The 25534-nt window shown below is 30.3% G+C and overlaps 1 protein-coding gene across 1 annotated transcript; it reads left to right on the forward strand.

The window, feature by feature from the left end:
• The first annotated feature begins 2603 nt into the window (after positions 1 to 2603).
• LOC145957939 (E3 ubiquitin-protein ligase RZF1-like) lies at positions 2604 to 3305 on the forward strand. The gene has a single exon (XM_083074371.1). The coding sequence runs from the start codon at positions 2604 to 2606 to the stop codon at positions 3303 to 3305; it is 702 nt and encodes a 233-aa protein (XP_082930497.1).
• Positions 3306 to 25534: the final 22229 nt, after the last annotated feature.

The following is a 25534-nucleotide window of genomic DNA, read 5'->3' on the forward strand; positions in this document are numbered from 1 at the left end:
CAACAAGGTATGTCACTGTTCATTAATTATCCTAGAATATCGTGCTTATCCTGACTTGAGCGTTGGAGTGCCTTTTGCAGGTACCTCCCCCCTCTGAAGAATCCGTTTGAAGTATCCGTTCGGCCCTTCTTACCAAGAAGACTACGAGTGTATCCTTAAGCAGGTACAGTATTCGACTGTTCGCAACGTGACTTTCCCTTGTAAGATCACTTCCAATGTTAGACTCTTAAGTTTGTTGGACACCAATTCGTATAACTGATATAAGAATCTTTCATTGGTGAATGGTGTATTGACAACATAAGTTTCTTAAAATATAAGAACCAACGATTAATTAAGCAACGGGTTATTAACAATGAATTATATCATATATTTTTTTTATTTTCTCTTTTTGTGACCAACTAATATCCATAGATGTAAAATAATAAAATATGAAAGTGTTAAATTGTAAAACTTTGATATGAATTAATTAGAAGTGATATAACATTACAAGCAACTAATATTGTAGTTGTTCTAAGCAATAACTTCTTAACTAAACCTACGACTCTTGACAAATAAAATGAATAAAAAATTACTTTTCCGTAATAAATTTGTGAAGAAAGTAATTGTAGGGACTTATAAAGTAAATTAAGAACTTTATAAAGAAATGTTAGATTGGAGAAAACTTTTTGTTAGAGTTCTTAAAAATAATGTGGCACCGTCCACAAAAGTACAATAAAAATTCACATTAAGTGACTTTCTTAATTTTTTTTTGTTGAATCAGACTTGTGACATCCTAACTTTCTAAAAGTAAATATTATTAAATAATAAATAATTTTTTAATTAAATATTATTATATTATTTTCAGAATTATTATTTAAAATTAAATGCGAAGAATTATTTTATTAAATAAAATAATAAGGCAGTCTATTAACTTCAATTAATTTATAATATGGCCGCATATATTAAATTTCACTAATCAGTACAACCCGTGTAATTAAGTCAAAAAATTTCTTTTTTATGCTAGGATTCGTAACTTACTTTTTGTGGGTTATATATTATGTTATATCATGTTTAAGATATAGTATATTAGTTTATGCAATGTTTTTCCTAAATTTTTGTTATATATAATATATAACTAAAATTTATAATAAATTGTATATAAAAAATAATATAATATTTTAGTCTATAAATTATATTCAAAATTTATATAACTAGATATTTTTAAAATATAAATTATATTTTTAAATATATAATAAATAATTTATATTATAGCATAATATTATTTTTATTTTGTTATAATTTATTTTCAAATATTAAAATTTAATTCATAAATAACTATCATAAGTAACAATTGAATCAGATAAAAAATTAAAATAATTCTTAAAAAAAATTCTATTGAAAAAATCTCCTAAAAACAAACAAGATATACATAATTGTAATTATAGTAATATCATAAAATTTGATTGAATTAATTAAATTTATATTATATAAAAAAAATATTGAAAGTAAGATTTATGTAAAATTTTAAATTTATATCTAATATCAAAAGATTCTGACATATATATATATATATAATTAATGATATATTTGTAATTTGAGAAAATATTTTTTATATATAGTTGATGATATATATATATATAAAATATTTTCTCAAATTACAAATATATCATCAATTATATATATATATATATAGTTATGATAACATTAATTTTATATTTTGTTATTTGTTTTTTAGGACTTCAATCTTCAAAGAAAGATTATATTTGATAAAAAAAGGAAAAAAATATCATATTAAAAAAAATAAGGATAAAAATTTTCAAGAAAATAAAGGCAGAAAAATTAGCTTCCAATATAAATAGAAGAATGTTGACTACCGAAAAATCTCACACCATCCTCACAACACACTGACCAACAAAGCACTAAGGAACAATATTGATACTATACAAAATTTGGTATTCCTTGAACAGGTAATTTTTCTTAATTCTACCTTTGTTTTTTATTTCCTTTACATCAATCATATACAAGTCATCGACACACTCACATTGTTTTGATTTACTATGTTGATTGTAAGACCTCCTTCATAATTTCTCTTTTCTTGGGATAGTTATTTTTTAATTTGAAAAATGATGTCATTTGGATCAATGCTAATAAAATACTTTATTTATCATTTACTATAACTTAAAAGGAAAGTATTTTTTACATTCATTCTTGGTTCACATTATTTTCTTTTGAGACTCAAGTTTTATGGTTGGGAAAATTAAGACTTAGAGTTTTTACCATTACATATGTTTAGTTGGTGTTGTTTTCTAATATGAATTGAAATTTTATCTCAAAAATATAAGTAAATGTAAACTATATTGAAACTTGCATCAAATATAATTGAAAATTAGCGAAGATAAATCTTACTTGTACAATATTATTTTTGTGTTTATCTCTATCTATCTCTAATAGACATTATAAGTAACATTATTCATTATCAAAATGAAATTGTAATTCTAACAAGAGAATACTAATATCCATACCTAAAGAATTGTAACTCTAGGTTTTGTTATTATGAAAATTATTTATTGAGATAGTGGACAACATTATGAAACATAACTATGTGATGTAGTGGAAGAGAAAGAATGGCAAGTGGAGAAACATATTGGTGTTACACATGTAGACAACCAATCCAGGTTGTAGAGAGGGATGCTATTTGCCCTTATTGTAATGAAGGCTTGTTGCAACAATCTAATGAGCTACTAAGTGCGACAGAATCAAGAAATGCACCTAGAGATGTTGTTGGTAACTTTATAAGTCACCTACAGAGGGGAATATATTTAGATTTTGGTCATGGATGTATTCTCTTTGTTCGACTACCAAGGCATCTTCGTACTTCAGCTTTTAATGCTACCTCAAGGGGTGACCTCATCGAACAACACAACAGAAATAGAGTGTCACAATCATGCATTGATGCAATACCACTTATTAAGATCACACAATCTGATTCACAGTGTCCTATTTGCTTGGAAGAATTTGAAGTGGGTCGTGAGGCCAAAAAAATGCCATGTGACCACATTTATCATTCACATTGTATTGGTCAATGGTTACTCCGTAATAACTCATGTCCTGTTTGTCGTTTTCGGCTTTCACCTCATTCTCAACAACATGCTAATATCGAGAATCATACCTCTAGACAGATCACAAATTCTCAACAACATGCTAATATCGAGAATCATACCTCTAGACAGATCACAAATGGAAGGAGGAAAAATCTAATAATCTCATTTGTTAAATTTTCTTTTTTGTTAATGACGCCGTTTGTTTATAGTCTTTTTCGTAGATGAGACTTAGAATCTACTCTTCTATAACTTAAGTGAGTTTCAATATTTTATTTCTTTCAATGAATGTTTGTAATTTAAATGATATCAAAATAGTTTCTACTTTCAAGTTTATCTCATAGATATTTAGATCATAGAATGTGATTCATATATATTTTATTTTGAATTAATTTTGATATAATTTTCTATTTAGTTTTATTTATTCACGTATTATCGTATGCGGGGTAGAAGATGTGACAATCATCAACCCTTTCAACACCTATATATTAAACATGAACCTTTTTCTTGCATGAGAGGTTTTTTTAGAAATTTTTCTTCAATAAAAGAGTTTTTTAAGATTCTTTTAACTAATTATATAATCCATTTTTATTTATCATAAGTATTTATCAATTAAAGTTAAAAATTTTAAAATAAATTATTGATTAATAAAAAATAATCTTATGTTGCAACATAAATTCTTTATCACAAATCTATATTATAATTTATATGTTTAAAAACATCAATTTATAAAAATTTATATAAACATTTAATCTATGCACTACACTACACAAACTAAAATACTAGTTCTTTAAAAAGTAGAAACCAAAAATAGTAACTTGTAACAATCCAGTATTCAAAAAAGTTATTATTATTTATTATTATTATTATTATTATTATATGGTATTTGGTCATAATTATTTTAATAATTATAGATGAATATTATTTTGTACGTTTTAAATAATTATTGTTTTGGAAAATTATTTTGTACGTATTAAATATGTATTTTTATTAGCATTTTTAAATAAATATTTATATGTTTTAAGAGAAGGTTGATTTTATATAATATTTTGTTATTAAAATTATATTATTATATTTTGGGTCAGAAATATATTATTATTATAGAGGAAAAATATTTTATAATATATATGTATTTATTTTATTTAATTATTTTGAGGGAAAAGAGAAGTGGATTAGAAGAGAAGAAAAATGGGTTGGGTTGACCCAGTCTAATGAATTAATTTTAAGAAAGGAGTCAGGTAGCGTTAACCCTATCTACCTCATTTGCATTCTAAAAAATTAGGGAAAAAAAGAGGAGAAACAAAAAGCTCTAAGGAAGAGTACTCAGGAACGATCTTAGATCACACCAAAACCAACAATTAATTAAGCAACGGGTTATTAACAATGAATTATATCATATATTCTTTTTATTTTCTCTTTTTGTGACCAACTAATATCCACACATGTAAAATAATAAAATATAAAAGTGTTAAATTGTAAAACTTTGGTATGAATTAATTAGAAGTGATATAACATTACAAGCAACTAATATTGTAGTTGTTCTAAGCAATAACTTCTTAACTAAACCTACGACTCTTGACAAATAAAATGAATAAAAAATTATACTTCTCGATAATAAATTTGTGAAGAAAGTAATTGTGGGGACTTATAAAGTAAATTAAGAACTTTATAAAGAAATGTTAGATAGGAAAGAATTTTTTGTTAGAGATCTTAAAAATAATGTGGCACGGTCCACAAAAGTACAATAAAAATTCACATTAAGTGACTTTCTTAATTTTTTTTTGTTGAATCGAACTTGTGACATCCTAATTTTCTAAAAATAAATATTATTAAATAATAAATAATTTTATAATTAAATATTATTATATTATATTCAAAATTATTATTTAAAATTAAATATGAAGAATTATTTTATTAAATAAAATAATAAGACAGTCTATTAACTTCAATAAATTTATAATACGGCCGCATATATTAAATTTCACTAATCTGTACAACCCGTGTAATTAAGTCAAAAAATTTCTTTTTTATGCTAGGATTCGTAACTTACTTTTTGTGGGTTATATATTATGTTATATCATGTTTAAGATATAGTATATTAGTTTATGCAATGTTTTTCCTAAATTTTTGTTATATATAATATATAACTAAAATCTATAATAAATTGTATATAAAAAATAATATAATATTTTATTCTATAAATTATATTCAAAATTTATATAACAAGATATTTTTAAAATATAAATTATATTTTTAAGTTTATAATAAATAATTTATATTATAGCATAATATTATTTTTATTTTATTATAATTTATTTTAACATATTAAAATTTAATTCATAAATAATTATGATAAGTAACAATTGAATCAGATAAAAAATTAAAATAATTCTTAAAAAAATTCTATTGAAAAAATCTCCAAAAAAACAAACAAGATATACATAATCGTAATATAATCGTAATTATAGTAATATCATAAAATTTGATTGAATTATTTAAATTTTATTATATAAAAAAAATATTAAAAGTAAGATTTATGTAAAATTTTAAATTTATATCTAATATCAAAAGATTATGATATATATATATATATATATATATATATATATATAATTAATGATATATTTGTAATTTGAGAAAATATTTTTTATATATATAGTTGATGATATATATATATATATATATATAATATTTTCTCAAATTACAAATATATCTATATATATATATATATATATATATATATATATATATATATAGTTATGATAATATTAATTTCATATTTTGCTATTTGTTTTTTAGGACTTCAATCTTCAAAGAAAGATTATATTTGATAAAAAAAAAGGAAAAAAATATCATATTAAAAAAAATAAGGATAATAAATTTGTGAAGAAAGTAATTGTGGGGACTTATAAAGTAAATTAAGAACTTTATAAAGAAATGTTAGATAGGAGAGAATTTTTTGTTAGAGTTCTTAAAAACAATGTGGCACGGTCCACAAAAGTACAATAAAAATTCACATTAAGTGACTTTCTTAATTTTTTTTTGTTGAATCGAACTTGTGACATCCTAATTTTCTAAAAATAAATATTATTAAATAATAAATAATTTTATAATTAAATATTATTATATTATATTTAAAATTATTATTTAAAATTAAATATGAAGAATTATTTTATTAAATAAAATAATAAGGCAGTCTATTAACTTCAATTAATTTACGGCCGCATATATTAAATTTTACTAATTAGTACAACCCGTGTAATTAAGTCAAAAAATTTCTTTTTTATGCTAGGATTCGTAACTTACTTTTTGGAGGTTATATATTATGTTACATCATGTTTAAGATATAGTATATTAGTTTATGCAATATTTTTTCTAAATCTTTGTTATATATAATATATAACTAAAATCTATAATAAATTGTATATAAAAATAATATAATATTTTAGTCTATAAATTATATTCAAAATTTATATAACTAGATATTTTTAAATTATAAATTATATTTTAAGTTTATAATAAATAATTTATATTATAGTATAATATTATTTTTATTTTGTGATAATTTATTTTAAAATATTAAAATTTAATTCATAAATAACTATGATAAGTAACAATTGAATCAGATAAAAAATTAAAATAATTCTTAAAAACAATTTCTATTGAAAAAATCTCCTAAAAACAAACAAAATATACATAATTGTAACTATAATAATATCATAAAATTCGATTGAATTAATTAAATTTATATTATATAAAAAAATATTGAAAGTAAGATTTATGTAAAATTTTAAATTTATATTTAATATTAAAAGATTCTGACATATATATATATATATATATATATATATAATTGATGATATATTTGAAATTTGAGAAAATATTTTTTATATATATATAGTTGATGATATATATATATATATAAAATATTTTCTCAAATTACAAATATATCATCAATTATATATATATATATAGTTGTGATAATATTACTTTCATATTTTGCTATTTGCTTTTTAGGACTTCAATCTTCAAAGAAAGATTATATTTGATAAAAAAAGAAAAAAATATCATATTAAAATAAATAAGGATAAAATTTTTCAAGAAAATAAAGCCAGAAAAATTAGTTTCCAATATAAATAGAAGAATGTTGACTACCGAAAAATCTCACACCATCCTCACAGCATACTGACCAACAGAGCACTAAGGAACAATATTGACACTATACAAAAATTGGTATTCCTTGAACAGGTAATTTTTCTTAATTCTACCTTTGTTTTTTATTTTCTTTCCATCAATCATATACAAGTCATTGACACACTCACATTGTAATTCTTCATATTCACATTATCAAAATGAAATTGTAATTCTAACAAGAGAATACTAATATCCATACCTAAAGAATTGTAACTCTAGATTTTGTTATTATGAAAAATATTTATTGAGATAGTGGACAACATTATGCAACATAACTATGTGATGCAGTGAAAGAGAAAGAATGGCAAGTGGAGAAACATATTGGTGTTACACATGTAGACAACCAATCCAGGTTGTAGAGAGGGATGCTATTTGCCCTTATTGTAATCAAGGCTTGTTGCAACAATCTAATGAGCTACTAAGTGCCACAGAATCAAGAAATGCGCCTAGAGATGTTGTTGGTAACTTTATAAGTCGCCTACAGAGGGGAATATATTTAGATTTTGGTCATGGTTGTACTCTCTTTGTTCGACTACCAAGGCATCTTTGTACTTCAACTTCTAATGCTACCTCAATGAGTGACCTCATTGAACAACACAACAGAAATAGAGTGTCACAATCATGCATTGATGCAATACCAATTATTAAGATCACACAATCTGATTCACAATGTCCAATTTGCTTGGAAGAATTTGAAGTGGGTCATGAGGCCAAAAAAATGCCATGTGACCACATTTATCATTCACATTGTATTAGTCAATGGTTACTCCGTAATAACTCATGTCCTGTTTGTCGTTTTCGGCTTTCACCTCATTCTCAACAACATGCTAATATCGAGAATCATACCTCTAGACAGATCACAAATTCTCAACAACATGCTAATATCGAGAATCATACCTCTAGACAGATCACAAATGGAAGGAGGAAAAATCTAATAATCTCATTTGTTAAATTTTCTTTTTTGTTAATGATGCCGTTTGTTTATAGTTTTTTTTCGTAGATGAGACTTAGAATCTACTCTTCTATAATTTAAGTGATTTTCAATATTTTTTATTTCAATGAATGTTTGTAATTTAAATGATATCAAAATAGTTTCTACTTCCAAGTTTATCTCATAAATACTTAGATCATAGAATGTGATTCATATATATTTTATTTTGAATTAATTTTGATAGAATTTTCTATTTAGTTTTATTTATTCACGTATTATCATATGCGGGGTAGAAGATGTGACAATCATCAACCCTTTCAACACCTGTATATTAAACATGAACCTTTTTCTTGCATGAGAGGTTTTTTAGAAATTTTTCTTCAATAAAAGGGTTTTTAAAGATTCTTTTAACTAATTATATAATCCATTTTTATTTATCATAAGTATTTATCAATTAAATTTAAATTTTTTAAAATAAATTATTGACTAATAAAAAATAATCTTATGTTGCAACATAAATTCTTTATCACAAATTTATATTATAATTTATATGTTTAAAAATATCAATTTATAAAAATTTTAAATATAATTTACATATTAATTACAATATTTTATTTATTTGTATAATTAATTTATCTATAATAAACATTTAATCTATGCACTACACTACACAGACTAAAATACTAGTTCTTTAAAAAGTAGAAACCAAAAATAGTAATGTAACACCCCAGCAACCCGCATGTGGATATTGTCCGCTTTGGCCGCAGCCCTCACGGTTTTGCTTCTGGCAATGGCACGCATGCCACCCCAAAACGCGTCCACACAAGGAAGGTATCCACACCCATATATATGGCATGCTTCGTTCTCCTTCCTAACCGATGTGGGACTTCACTATCCACCCCCCTCAAGGGAGTCCAGCGCCCTCGCTGGCACACCGGCCCGGGTCCAGGCTCTGATACCAAATGTAACACCCCAGCAACCCACATGTGGATATTGTCTGCTTTGGCCGCAGCCCTCACGGTTTTTCTTCTGGCAATGGCACGCATGCCACCCCAAAACGCGTCCACACAAGGAAGGTATCCACACCCATATATATATGGCATGCTTCGTTCTCCTTCCTAACCGATGTGGGACTTCACAATCCACCCCCCTCATGGGAAGTCCCACATCGGTTAGGAAGGAGAACGAAGCATGCCATATATATGGGTGTGGATACCTTCCTTGTGTGGACGCGTTTTGGGGTGGCATGCGTGCCATTGCCAGAAGCAAAACCGTGAGGGCTGCGGCCAAAGCGGACAATATCCACATGCGGGTTGCTGGGGTGTTACATTTGGTATCAGAGCCTGGACCCGGGCCGGTGTGCCAGCGAGGGCGCTGGACTCCTTTGAGGGGGGTGGATAGTGAAGTCCCACATCGGTTAGGAAGGAGAACGAAGCATGCCATATATATGGGTGTGGATACCTTCCTTGTGTGGAGGACTCCCTTGAGGGGGGTGGATAGTGAAGTCCCACATCGGTTAGGAAGGAGAACGAAGCATGCCATATATATGGGTGTGGATACCTTCCTTGTGTGGACGCGTTTTGGGGTGACATGCGTGTCATTGCCAGAAGCAAAACCGTGAGGGCTGCGGCCAAAGCGGACAATATCCACATGCGGGTTGCTGGTGTTACAAGTTACTTGTAACACTCCAGTTTTCAAAAAGGTTATTATTATTATTATTATATGGTATTTGGTCATAATTATTTTAATAATTATAGAGAAATATTATTTTGTACGTTTTAAATAATTATTGTTTTGAAAAATTATTTTGTACGTATTAAATAAGTATTTTTATTAGCGTTTTTAAATAAATATTTATATGTTTTAAGAGAAGGTTGATTTTATATAATATTTTTTTATTAAAATTATATTATTATATTTTGGGTCAGAAATATATTATTATTATAGAGGAAAAATATTTTATAATATACATGTATTTATTTTATTTAATTATTTTGAGAAAAAAGAAAAGTGGGTTAGAAGAGAAGGAAAATGGGTTGGGTTGACCCAGTCCAATGAATTAATTTTAAGAAAGGAGTCAGGTATTGTTAACCCTATCTACCTCATTTGCATTTTGAAGGGTTAGAAAAAAAAAGAGGAGAAACAAAGAGCTCTAAGGAAGAGTACTCAGGAGCGATCTTAGATCACACCAAGACCATTCGTCTTCTGCTCATCCAGGTAAGGGGGAGTGAGAAATCTCGCTTTGGGTGTGAGAATGTATGTTGGGTAGTGGGATTGACCCCCAATCCTGTGTTTGTTATATGCTTCTTTATGAGGGATTTTTCCCAATTATATTTGTTTCTATTTGCTCTTTTTATATGTAAATAAATATATGATTTGAGATCTCTACGGGTTCCTATGGGAAACCCTAAGGGAATGCATTGGTGATTGTAAGAGGAGATTGTTTAAAGAGGTAATTGTATGAGTAAATTATATTATTTTAAATATTTTTATATGAATTAGAGTGCTCCGTGGGTTCCTATGGGAAATCCTATGAGAAAACGGGCAAAATATGAATATTTTCTGTTTTGCCTTCTGATTGTTTTGTTGTGTTCCATTAATATTAAAATGCTCTGTCAGAATTGTGAATGTAATGTGATAATGTGATAATGTGAATATGATGATGAAATATGATGATGGAATATGAGGATGAAATGTGATGATGAAATGTGATGTGTTAATGCATAGAGTCTTGTTTGACATGCATCATTTGCATAAATGTTTTAAGGGTACGATAAGGAATACACTGCCAGAGAAGGTCCCCTAGTGTAAAAGCTTTGGGGATTAGTCCTTGGGGATAGCTCGGTTTGGAAGTCCCAGTCTCGCCCATTGTGTGCATGAGATGTATCTTGCGCGACTTAGCTATCCCGACGAGAATAATCAGAAGGCAAAACAGAAAATATTCATATTTTTCCCGTTTTCTCATAGGGTTTCCCACAGGAACCCACGGAGCACTCTAATTCACATAAAAACATTCATTTTCAAAATTAACCACATACTCATGCATCACATCCAATAAGGAACACAACAAAGCAATCAGAAGGCAAAACAGAAAACATTCATATTTTGCCTACTGCTCATAGGGTTCTCTCAAGAACCCATAGAGCATTCCAATTTATGCAATAAACATTTAAAATAAGACCATTCACGTATATAATTTTTATCAAAATTAAATTTACTCATACAAGCACCAATGCACTCCCTTAGGATTTCTCGTAAGAACCCATAGGAGCTCCAAATTGCACAATCATAGCCTAAACAAAGTTTCTATTCATACACGCATATTAATTAAGTAATTGGAATATACAAGAAAAATATGACATGCAACAAACATAGGATTGGGGGCCAATCCCACTACCCAACATACAATCCCACACCCAGAGCAAGGTTTCTCACTCCTCCCCTTACCTGGATAAGCAGGAGCTGAAACTGAAGCAGGATCTCCTCCTCTGGGTTCCCCTTGGTCTCTACAAAGTGTAGAAGAAAAAGGTCAAAAGTGAAAAAATGCGTTATTCTGGAGTGCTGGAACGCATTTATAGGCATCAGGATTTGGCCAAAATGGCCCGTTCCAAATCCGGAACGGCCCGTTCTGGGCACATAGAACATGTACAAAAACCTCTCTCAGAATGGGCCGTTCTAAAACCAGAATGGCCCGTTCTGAGTCAATACTTTTTTCTTTAAAACCACATCTGGAACAGCCCGTTCCCAAAGTGGAACGGCCCGTTCTAGGTTGAAATTTTACCCATGCATGCTCGAGTTGGAACGGCCCGTTCCCAAAGTGGAACGGCCCGTTCCGGGGCTATGAAAATCCAGAATCACTAATTAATAAGTAAATAAATAACATATATATATATATATATATATATATATATATCAAATTAAAATAAAATATCAATACAATTTGAAACATGATTTTCTTCAAATAATAATTATAACAAAATATCATAATTAATAATATTATACAAAATAATTTTCGTAAATGATTATTATTAAAAACCTTTAAAAATTCAATCCAACCCATTTAATTAATCAAAATAATTATAAGGAAATAATCTTCATAAATAAAAAAATAAATAATAATTATTCATAGTATTAGTAGAAAAATTTGGGGTGTTACAATTCTCCCCTCCTTTTAAAAAATTTCGTCCCCGAAATTACCTGAAGCAAATAAAAATGGATATGTCTCCTGCCTTAGACTTTCTAATGTTCCACCTTAGACTTTTAGAATACTGCACACGAGTCAACGACTTCCTCTACTCCTCTCTTCACCTTAGACCACCACGTTTTCGCTACGCTACTCTCATACATCCTGCTAAGGTCCTAATCCATCTAATAGCTCCTAAGTGAATACTACGAGTACTCTTATTGCCTTCTTCTAAGATCATCTTCCTTAATTCGGGATTATTAGGCACATAGATTCTTTCCTAAAACCACAAAACACCATCAACTTCCACTCGAAAAGGGCTATCTATACCCTTACCAATCCTCTCCACTTGGTTCACTAAGAAATGATCTAACTCTTAGGCTCCTCAAATCTCATCCATTAATTCACTAGTCACCTTCGACATACTCAATTCAATGCTTCTAAGGGTAAGCTCACAAATCAAGCTTACACTACAAGAAAAAGTTAAATTTCCGACGGATAATTTCCCACGGACAAAAATCCGTCGGAAATTTCCCACGGATTTAGATCCGTCAGAAATTTCTGACGGAATTTCCGACAGAATTTTAACTGATGAAATTTTCGACGGATTTAAATTCGTTTGAAATTTTTGACGGAATTTCCCACGAATTTAAATCCGTCTGAAATTTTTGACGGAATTTCCCACAGATTCAAATCCGTCTGAAATTATTAAATAAAATATAAGCCAATTATTTTTCAAATGCAAGCAATCCTGATCCCATCGATACACATAACAATGCACTATATAATATTTTCATTATTATATGGGTGTTTTCAAAATATAAATATATTGTAATGAATAAGATAAATATAAATCAGAGTGAGTGAGGTATGACTTACCTATATATAATTATATGTTTAATTAGGTTATTATAAATTATAAACTAATTAGCGTAAATGTGTTTTTTTTTACTTATCTTGAAAAATACCAACACATGACGTCTAAATTTAAGAATAACATATCTTTTCTTTAATTTTTAAAAATCACTCATCTCTTTGAAAATAACGTTATTAATTAAATAAGGGGGAAAAAAAGTTAAATTATGTTCTACAAATCATATATATGTATCTATCATTTATTTCTAAATTACATCCAATACTATGTTATTTTCATGAAAATTTTCATTGATCTTCAATTTTGAAAATAAGATTTTTTTCAATTCATTTTTAAAATTATTACTTAAATTTAATATATTTTTTAAATCACAGTGTGCATGATATTTAAAATAAATTTCAAAAAAGTTGAAATAATGAAATAAGAGATCAAATCTCATTTAATTATTGATATTTGTATTAATAAATTATTTTCTCTTAATAGTATATAAATAGTATTATCTTATATAAGTAGTTGTATGTGCCACTTAAATCAATAAATAAGAAAATTAATACTCACTTAAAAATTTGAGAAGAGATATACATATGACGTTATTGAGAAAAACTTCAAGTAGGGGTTAATGGAATTTTTTCTAGATTAAATCTTCTTTATTTAAAACTTAAAACATTAATGTTAAAATAATTACACTAAATAATTATTTTTTTTCCTAATAACTGATTGATTTAAAAATATCTCTTTAAGTTGTAGTAATTTCTTAAATTTACATTTTATTGATTCCTGAATTTTATATTTAAGTACGTCAGTAAAATACAAAGTAACGAGTATAAATATGAGTATTTAAAACTTCAATGAATCTATATATAGAAAGTAGAGATAAAGACAGAGAAAATGAATGGAAGAAAAATAGTTAAATATATAGTTGTTTGATTATCTATAGTAATAGATAAAGGAAAATATACGTCATCTTGTAACTGATTTTGTCTAAAAAATAATAGATAATCATTACCCTTAACTGATTTTTATTTTATATATTCTAATTTTATTTGTAATAATATGATTATATATTTAAATAGGTTACTTTTAATAATTTTTTAAGTATATTTTTGTCTTTTCACTTAAAATATTTGAATTTCTATATTTTAATTTGAATTATTTTTAAGTATATTTTTGTCTTTTTGTCTTAAATTTTTGAATTTCTATATTTTAATTTTAATAATTTTTTATTTCTATTATTTATTAATTCTTTTCTTTTTTAATGTTTTATAACATTATTAAAATTTTATAATTTTAATCTCTACAATTTTATCTTACTTTTTATATTATAAATATAATTTGGATTATTCATTTTATAATTAAATTAATTTTTTAAAATTTTTTATGAGTTTACATTTTAAGAATGTATTGAAACCACTCAATCTTTGATTATTAGATAGCAACAACATGGATATTGTGATTATTAGACATTATGTTATAATTCTACTGATCGTACTATATGTTAGTTTTAAATTTGAACTCCTAAATTTTACTTGTTATGTATGACATTTTATTTTGTATGAATGAACTTGTTTTGATTTACATAATTATGATTGATTTAATATCTTTAAATAGGATAATTATTTAATACAAATTTGAATTAAAAAAAAAAAGATAATTTTTCAAAGAATTTCCCACGGATTTCCCACGGATTTATCCGTGGGTAATTTCCCACGGATTAATCCGTGGGTAATTTCCCACGGATTAATCCGTGGGAAAATCCTTCGGAAAGTTACCCACGGATAAAAATCCGTCGGTAAATATTTCAGACGAGCAATTTACCGACGGGTTAGTGTTCGTCGGTAATCCGTCAGAAATGCACTATTACCCACGGATTTTTGGCATTTCCCACGGATTCTGGCCGTCTGTAATAGCGAATTTTCTTGTAGTGTTAAATCTCTAAACTCTTCAATCAAATTTAACCATTAAATCATCAAAAAGACAGATGAAAGATCATCCTACTCAAGACATCTGTCACCACATTGCCTTTACCTAGATAACAACTGAGATTAAAATCCTAGTCCTTAAGAAATTCCAACTATCTCCTTTGGTCAAAAGATATTTAAGACTCTAACAATCACTAAATACCTCAAGCTTAGAATCATATAGGTAGTGTCTCCAAATCTTAATGTAATATCATAACCACTAACTCATAGATAAGGTAGTTCCTCTCATGAATTTTCAATTGCCTAGAAACATAAACTACTACCTTTCCTTCTTGCATCAACAATGCATCCAAATTCATCTTATAAGTACTACTATATACCACAAAAGGCTTACTAAAATCCAATAATATTAACACTAGTCAATCTTGCCTTAAGAGTTGGAACTACTCTCATACTTACTATCCCACATAAAGACAATACTCCTCCTAGTGAATGTAGTTAAGGGCAATGCTATCTTAGAAATTCCGTCAATAAATCTCCAATAATAATAAGCTAACCTCATAAAACTCTTATCTCACTAACTGGCTTAGATATCTCCCCACTTAAATACAACTTCTACCTGAGACAGATCCATGTTTACCTCAACAGGAATTTACAGGAACTAGAAAACTTATCTCATACAATAAAAAAATAATAAAAAAATAAAATAAGATAAAATAAAATAGTAATACTTAGATAACTTAACATACAACCGTCTTGGATATATCTCCACTCTCAACTACAATATGATCATATCACACCCTAAGATCAATCTCACTAACCACACGACATTCTCCAATTGATCCCTAAGGTCATCTATCCACATATCAACATACATGCATATTAAATCATATTAGAATACCTACTTCAAACAATCAATATATATCATTCCTAAGCATGTACGAATATATCACCATTTAATCCATATAGCATGTACATGAACCAACTTTATCACATAATATCATACAACCTTAAACAACCTCTCAATCCACATGACACCTCAGAATCATGACAAAAATCAATTTTTATCCTTGCATTGCCTAACGATTCAAAAATATCATGACACCATACATATCCCTTCAACAACGATCAAAGAAAATGATACCTAGAGAGTTATACTCATCCAAATGATCTCAAACCTATCTCAAAAGAAAGCTAAGAAAATAAGCTACAACTCCTATGAAAACATAAGATTCTAAAAAGATCATCTTCTTAGCTAAAAATTTCAAAAACCGCAGCAGATATATTCAGCGGTTGCAGCTAGACCTTTGATCACCAAAGTAGCTATAACTGGAGTTCTAGACCTCCGTTTTACCCGATTCCAGTTCCATTGGAAAGATAATGTCCAAGGATACAACTTTTATGAAGACCATAAAATCTAAATCTGTCAATATGGTACTCATACTGGCACAACAAAACTGCAGCGAAAATATCCTCTACACCAAACAGCAATAGTATATCAATATATCTAAGGCCACAAAAACACCTCAACCCTTCCAGACTCACACCTCAACTTCATATTCAAGCTTCCCACTACAATCCTAAACCAACAACTCACATATTCAGTACAAAAGGCTTAGAAAATAAAATTCACATGCTACCTAAACCATAAAAGGTCAACATGCAACCATCAAACTCTAGAAATCATCAACACTTCAATCACTCCTTAAGAATACCAAAACTCCAATTCTCAACATGCATCATCCTTGGATTCAATCGCTACAACTATAGCTTTCAAAAATTCCACCAATCGTAAACTCTTAATACCCTAAAAAAAATCAATGTCTTACCCAAATCTAAGGCCTCAATAGTTCCTACAATATTAGCACAATATCTCGTCTACCACTACTCGCACATATGCTTGCAACACAAGCGATATCACTCAACCACTACTTCTTACCTAAGCAAGAAGTATCAAACAAATAAGCAATCATAAGAATGAAGAAGAACAATCATAATGATATTAGCTAACACTATTTATCATTTCTCTAATTACAACATAATCTAACAGTGTCAAACTCAACAATATCAACACAAGGAGAACATCATCATCATCAAAGTACACAACAAACAAGACACAGTCAGAGTACACAACAGAATCATGATAAGTACATAACTCACGGCCGATTGGATCGACCTGCTCTGATACCACTAAATGTAACACCCTCTACCCCAATATATATATAATAATAAAAGAAATATCTTATTATATAAAAAAAATATTTAAAATTGAAACGAAAATTCCAATAATCATCTATCCTCTGCCTCATGTTGCTGATGGTCTCATGTATATCAAACAAAAGAAACAACACAAAAGAAGGGAGTGAGAAACATCTCACTCTGGCTCACGGTGTAGGAACGCACACCGAATAGCCAAACACAAACAATACAGTTACCTCATAGATCAATCAACAAAAATAGCTTATCCAATCATCCAAGTCATAAAAATAGTGATTTATCATCATTTAATAATATGCACATGCATGGACACGGACTACATATTATCATGCATGTGGCGCTAGTAAAACATCACATGGCATATTGCCGATAGCAATACACGAAGAGTAGTCTAGGAGTACATGCTGAGTCACACGCTCTGCGCACTCTCACTAGAAGGATATACTACCAGAGTCTCGTCGGGATAGCTAAGCCGCGCATGATACATCCCATGCACACAATGGGCGAGACTGGGACTTCCAAACCGAGCTATTCCCAAGGACTAATCCCCAAATCTTTTACACTAGGGGGCCTTCTCTGGAGGTGTATTCCATATCGTACCCTTAAAACATTTAAGCAAATGATGCATGTCAAACAAGACTCTATGCATTAACACATCACATTTCATCATCACATTTCATCATCATATTCCATCATCATATTTCATCATCATATTCACATTATCACATTATCACATTACATTCACAATTCTCACAGAGCACTTTAATCCATATTAACTATTTGCGAAATTTAACACATATTTACACTCTGCAAACATTAAGGAACACAACAAAGTAATCAGAAGGCAAAACAGAAAATATTCATATTTTGCCCGTTTTCTCATAGGATTTCCTGTAGGAACCCATAGAGCACTCTAATTTATATAAAAAAATATTCATTTTCAAAATTAACCACATACTCATGCATCACATACTCTAATTTAACACATATTTTGCCTGCTGCTCATAGGGTTCTCTCAAGAACACATAGAGCATTCCAATTTATGCAATAAACATTTAAAATAAGACCATTCACGTATATAATTTTTATCAAAATTAAATTTACTCATACAAGCACCAATGCACTCCCTTAGGGTTTCTCGTAAGAACCCATAGGAGCTCCAAATTGCACAATCATAGCCTAAACAAAGTTTCTATTCATACACGCATATTAATTAAGTAATTGGAATATACAAGAAAAATATGACATGCAACAAACACAGGATTGGGGGCCAATCCCACTACCCAACATACAATCCCACACCCAGAGCAAGGTTTCTCACTCCTCCCCTTACCTGGATAAGCAGGAGCTGAAACTGAAGCAGGATCTCCTCCTCTGGGTTCCCCTTGGTCTCTACAAAGTGTAGAAGAAAAAGGTCAAAAGTGAAAAAAATGCATTTTTCTGGAGTGCCGGAACGCATTTATAGGCATCAGGATTTGGCCAGAACGGCCCGTTCCGAATCCGAAATGGCCCGTTCTGGGCACATAGAACATGTACAAAAGCCTCTCCCAGAACAGCCCGTTCCAAAACCAGAATGACCCGTTCTGAGTCAATACTTTTTTCTTTAAAACCACATCCGGAACAGCCCGTTCCCAAAGTGGAACGGCCCGTTCCGGGGCTATGAAAATCCAGAATCACTAATTAATAAGTAAATAAATAACATATATATATATATATATATATATATATATATATCAAATTAAAATAAAATATCAATACAATTTGAAACATGATTTTATTCAAATAATAATTATAACAAAATATCATAATTAATAATATTATACAAAATAATTTTCATAAATGATTATTATTAAAAACCTTTAAAAACTCAATCAAACCCATTTAATTAATCAAAATAATTATAAGGAAATAATCTTCATAAATACAAAAATAAATAATAATTATTCGTGGTATTAGTAAAAAAATTCGGGGTGTTACAGACTCTGGTAGTGTGTCCTTCTAGTGAGAGTGCGTAGATGGTATGACCCGGCATGTACTTCTAGACTACTCTTCGTGTATTGCTAGAGGCAATATGCCATGTGATATGTTACTGGCACCACATGCATGATAAAATGTAGTCCATGTCCATACATGTGCATTTTAATGTTATATGAAAAATTGATGTCTTGGATGAGTGAGATGTGATGATTTTATTAATTTATCTATGTTATACCTGTTTTATTTGTTTTTGGCTATCCAGCATATATTTCTACACTGTGAGCCAGAGTGAGATATTTCTCACTCCCTTTTCTCTTTTGTTGTTTTCCTTGACAGCCATACAGATGATTATCAGCATGAGGCTGAAGATGTTGGTGGTGAAGCTTAGGCTTCTATATTGGGATTTGCTCTGATAGGGCATGTGACGGGGCATAGATAGGATTTTATTAGCTTATTTTGGAAAAACATATATTAATTCCTTGTAATTTTCGTTGATTAGGCTATTGTTTAAGTTATGGATGTGATACCCTCTATTTAAATATGTTTGGTATTTCAATTTTGAAAAAAAAAATTATGTTATTCAATTTTTGTTATTTGTGTTATGGTATGTGGGGTAGAGGGTGTCACATAACTCATCCTAATTATATATGTTCTTACCAAAGATCAGTCGCAGGGGACGATCTGCTGGACAAGATTGGTGAGCCTCCTTCACTGGGTACGCTTGCTGTTCCAAGGCGAGCGTGGTACCTGCAAAAGAGACTCCGATGCTAAAGTTAGTGTTTGTGGATGTATGGGTCTCGTATAAGTAATGCACGTACCTTAGTGTGAATTAGGATTTTCTTGGGCCTTGGGCCTGAGATCAGTTATAATCTATTTAGACAGTGGGCCTTGTCTGGGCCGATGTCACCTAGCGCGTGTCCGAGGTCGTTCTACGCTATGGTGCCAAGCTAGAGCTCGGCTTCACGGTACGGATAGTACACTAGCCCCTCGAGCTCTGTAGACCGTGGGTCGAGGAGTTAATACCGAGCTCGGTGAAAGGTCACGACTCTTCGCGTACGTTTCTCTATCATGATGCCATGTGTCATAACCGTCACCTCGTTCTCCAAAATGTGCAGGCGGGGCGTTAGTGGGCACTAACAGTTTTGTAATGATGGTTGTACCCATCATAATGGGCTTCATTTAATGCCCATTATTTTTGTCACTTCTCTGTCCGTTCAAGTTTCCGTTTGAAAACCCTTTTCCCTCTCCTCTACTCACACGTTTCACTTCGTTCTTTTTCCTTTGGCTTGCTCTTGACGCCTCTTCACTTTCCTCTGTCCACTCTCCGTCCTCATTTTTCTTGTCTCTGTTCTTCTTCATCGCTACTTCCGGCATCCAAGCCCCCATCCTTCCTTAGTGTTCCTCCGTTTGTCAAAGGAGTGCTAGGTACTTCGACTTCTCTATTTTCTTCTCCTTCTCAAGTCTTTTCATCTTCTTGATGGCTGGAGGGAGTGGTGTTGCATCTTCTGCGCCAGCCAAAGGTAAACCCTTGATGACGAGGAAAGAATCCCTAGGGTGATTCCCACCCTTTTTCTTTTCACCCTCAAGTATTGCTAAATGTCACCCCCTTTTCTCTACTGAAAAAATACAAAATGAATGTATCAACTAGGGAGGTTAAATGGAGTTAAACTCTCCAAGTAGCCTACCTTAAAATCAATATACAAACACTAGAAAAAGCAAGTAAAGTGCCTCACAAATACAAAGGCAAAAATAAACCTATACAAAAGAGCTATTTTATGTACAAACATATGAAAAAGGTCTTTAAGATCATCCCATTCCTCTTGGTTCTTTTATGGTATCACCTCTTGGATTCTTTGGCCTGGGCCATAGTCTATCATCCCCTCCCTCTTGAAAAGGATTTGACCTCAAATCTCGAGGGTCTTCATGATTATTGGCCACACCTACAAATATATAATAAAATTCATAAGAGGTGATATTTTCAACAAATAAATGTGAAAGGTATATCCTAGTAGGAATCCTTTCACGAAACCTAAAGAAATCCATGATACTAGACCTACTAATATAATGAATAGGATCCTCTCCTAAACATAGACTAGGTATATATCTAAATCCTAAAAATGTGCTAAAACTAAAACTATAGCACACTAAAGACTTAATCCTAAAAACTAAAATATCTTGCTTAAAGTACCCTATATGGTAACCTAGGCATTTCCTAGAAATTAATGAAAATACTACTAAGAAATTTCCTAAACAATTTTGGATTATATTATTTGTTGGATAGTTATGAAAAGAGTTTGTCACAAGGAACCTTGAAGGTTCATATGTTATATCCAACAAATAATATATTCCATAAATTGGGTGCATTATTGACACAACTAAGGTAGGAAAAGTCCTACACAAAGGAAGGCTATCTACCTTGGGCACCACCAAGGAAATAGCATGAGAATTAGAACTAAATGAAGTCCACTTCTCCTTCACAAAATCTTGAAGTTGAGATTCTTTTTCTTTAAAATTAATGGATTTGTGAATCTCTTCTTCAAGACTAGTGGCAGCGTGAGGGTAAGAGTTAAGGTCTTTATGAATAAAGAGAATAGTTTTCATAGGTTCTCTAGTGATAAAACAATTCTCTTTAGACATAACTCCCTTATAGGATATTTCTTCCTCTTTACTCTTGATGGAGTTTAGGTTGTAGCAATGGATGAATTTTTGCTTCTTTTGACCTTCTCCGAATTTGAAGACCTTTTCCTTGAGCTTGCCATGATTCAAATGGAGGAAGAAGATGAATGGAATGATAGGAGAATCCCTAAGCTAAGGATGGAAGCATCCAAGCTAAAGATCCAAATGAAAGCTCACTTTCAAGCTTAGGAATGAAGGTTTTCCTAAGGCTAGGTTAGTGAGATTTCGGTGACTCTTGGAGAGAATTGGGCTGAAGTAAAACTCAGAATTCTCTATTATTCAAAATTGTTTACAAAGGTGAAGGATTCAAGCATATAAAGCCACGGATCAAGGAGCTAACCCATGTGCACTAAAAGTGGCGCCAAAATTTGAATTCAAATTTGAGTTTGAATTCAAATTTTGAACGTCCACTTTGGCTCCCCATGTGCAGCCCCTCCTTCTAGAAACCTTAATTACATTTAAGTGTAATTTAGGGTTCATTTGAGTGATCACATGTGCAGCCCCCTTTGGCACAAAACATGTGACTCAAATGCAACTCTAATTACTCTTAAATGTAATTAACATTCTATGATTCATGCTTTAATACTTAATCCTTCTAAATTCCTATTCTAATGGCCTAAATACAATGGCCAAGCAAATACAATGGAAAGGAAAAATTACAAGAATGAAAATGAGCCCAATATTGGGTACCAAAAGTCTAATGACCCATGAAGCCCAAAACTAGGCCCAATAAGCCTATGGCCTAAAATGCTATCCTAAATGGTCCAAAATACAAGACCCAAAATATAGGAAACCTATACTAACATGATATATACAAGACATAAGAAAATAGCTAAAACAAGATATGGCCCATGAGAAGCTCATCTTGGGCCTTCCAAGCCCATCGGGCCCATTGGGCCTTGACTGACCCAAACCTTCCTGTCTAGCCCATTCCTCTTGGCTCTTTCAATGTGTCACCTCTTGCCTTCCTAGGCATGATTCCATCATTCCCTCCCTCTTGAAAAGGATTTGTCCTCAAATCACGAGGACCCATGGAATAAGAATCATCACCTACATGCATACCATACCATGTGTAAGAGGTGAAATGTGAAGAAAATGAACTGTGGATGCTAAGAAGAATCCTTCCATCTATCCTAACAAAGAAAACTAAACTTTTGAAATTAAAATCCCTACAAGTGGAAATAGGATCCTCTTCTAAACATAACCTAGAAGGAAATCCTAAACAATTTTGAAGCATATTGTTTGGTAGATAAAAAGATAGTGTCTTGTGAAATCCTAAAAACTCATATAAACTATTTTTGTCTTGTAGGGAAGGAGGAAAATTAAGTTCAAATAAAGAGGAACTTCCCACAAGATCAAAAATAGAATATGAACTATGACAAGATGTATCTATCAAACAATATATTCCAAAATTTGGGTGCCTTATTAGTACAACTAAAGTAGAAGGAGTCCTAAAGAGAAGGAGGCTATTTTCCTTGGGCACCTCCAAGGAAGTAGCACAAGAAGTAGAACTAAGTGTAGTCCACTCCTTCTTCACTACATCTTGAAGTTGAGATTCATTTTTCTTTAAAATATTTTGTTTTAGAATCTCCACTTCATGACTAGTGGTAGCATAAGGGTAAGAGTTAAGGTCTTTATGTATGAAGAGAGTATTTTGCAAAAGGGTTTTAGAACAACTCTCTTCACTCACAAGTCCTTTGGAGGAGACATTTTCCTTCTTACTCTTCCCTAAGAGAAATGCCTTTTTTCTTTCTTTTTCTCTTGTTTTTCTCAATTTTTCTTTTGCTAAAAGTTTTTCTTCCTTTTGTTTAAGAATAAGAATTTCTTCCTCCAAAATTGCAAGTTGTGCTTCTCTTTCAAGTTTTTCTTTTTCTCTTTTTAACACTTCTTGCTTTGTCCAAGGTGTTAGTGGTTTAAGCTCTTGAGTAGATTGCGAAAAATATTTTGAAGAGCTTGATTCACTAATGCCTAAGGAATGTTTTCTCATGATTAAACAAAAGGAGTTGTTTTATGCTATGCAAAAAGAAAATATTTTTTTGGTCTTTTCTAGGAACAAGACTAACACTTGGAAGTCTAAGTGTACAAATTGCACTTTCAAGGGAGGTGAGCTACTAAGAGCCACTTAATAACCAAGCCTTTTCAAGTGGAAATCACTAAACTTCCTTGTGGTATTCTCAATTCCACAAATTTTTTCACAAAATTTTTAATGATGGATGATTTTCACAAATGTTTTTTATTACAACTAGGCGTGAACAATTTAAATTCTACACATGCTAGTCAAATTAATAAAGCAAAGTAAGCAAACTAAGAACAAACAAATCAAAGGAAACAATATTAATCAACTAGTAGGATTTTCCCTAAGTGGAAGCTTGAAACATATGAAATTTCCAAGCCACTTCCACTAGTACTACACGTGAGTGACTATAAGGGATTAGATATACCTGACCAGCTTCTTAATACTCCCTCCAAGCTATTACAAATTGATTGAATTTACAAGAAGAATGCAAGAAATTAAACTAGTCCTAAAAACAAAGTTGTGACGGTTTTGTGACCACTTTAGTGACGGATTTTCAGCCACATGTTTCCATCACTTGTTTGAATGCTTTAATCCACCTCCAACCTTGGTCCTTTGATGCTCCTTGAACCTGCACAGTGAACACAACAAATAGGTGAAAGAAGGCTGCTCACAAGATGAAAGGAGTGATCACTCTTGTAAAGGTGTTTTAGGAGTTTTAGGTCACCAAATTTAGGTCACCAAATTTAGGTCAAATTTTAAGGTCCTTGTTTCAAAACTCCTTTCCTATCCTTGTTGAGTCAATGTTTGGTTCTTTAGCAAGAATTTGAGGCCACTTCCAGCACATAATTTTAATCAAAGAAAACTTAGACAAGCAACAAAAGCACAATTTAGAAAGCTTATACCAAAAATTGAAGGAATAAGTGTTTATGACAAGACTCAACGAAAGCCAGAGAATTAAAGCAAAAATTAAGACTCAAAACAAGCTAGCACTCAATTAGGAACTCTCCTAGATAGGCACTAGAGTAGATTAATAAAACCAAAAAAAAAAATTGGAAGCAATCAAAGATGAGAAACCAAACTAGTAGATCAATTATTTGTGAAATAAGTGTATTTTCTTCTTCTCGGCTTTTTTTTTTTTTTTTGCTATAATTTTCTTTATATTTTTTTTATTATTTTGATTTTATGAATTCAAATTTATTTTCCAGAGAAGATATTTTCCTTTTATCTCAAAAAATTTCACAAATCAAAGAAGCAAGAACCGGATCTACTAGAGTAGTAATTTTAAGTGAAATAAAACTCAAGTTCTAATGTATTCTAATTTGAAAAATGTTTGGATCCTTTTTAGTTCTTTGTTTTGCTTTCTTTTTCAATGTCTTTTGTGTCAAAATACTCTGTTTCTCTGTTTTCCAGCAATCAAACATATCAAATTCGGATCCAATACAATCAATACACTAAAACACAAAGTATCA

Source organism: Cajanus cajan, chromosome 5 (assembly GCF_000230855.2).
Source record: "Cajanus cajan strain Asha chromosome 5, NIPB_CcT2T_4, whole genome shotgun sequence".
Lineage (NCBI taxonomy): Eukaryota > Viridiplantae > Streptophyta > Magnoliopsida > Fabales > Fabaceae > Cajanus > Cajanus cajan.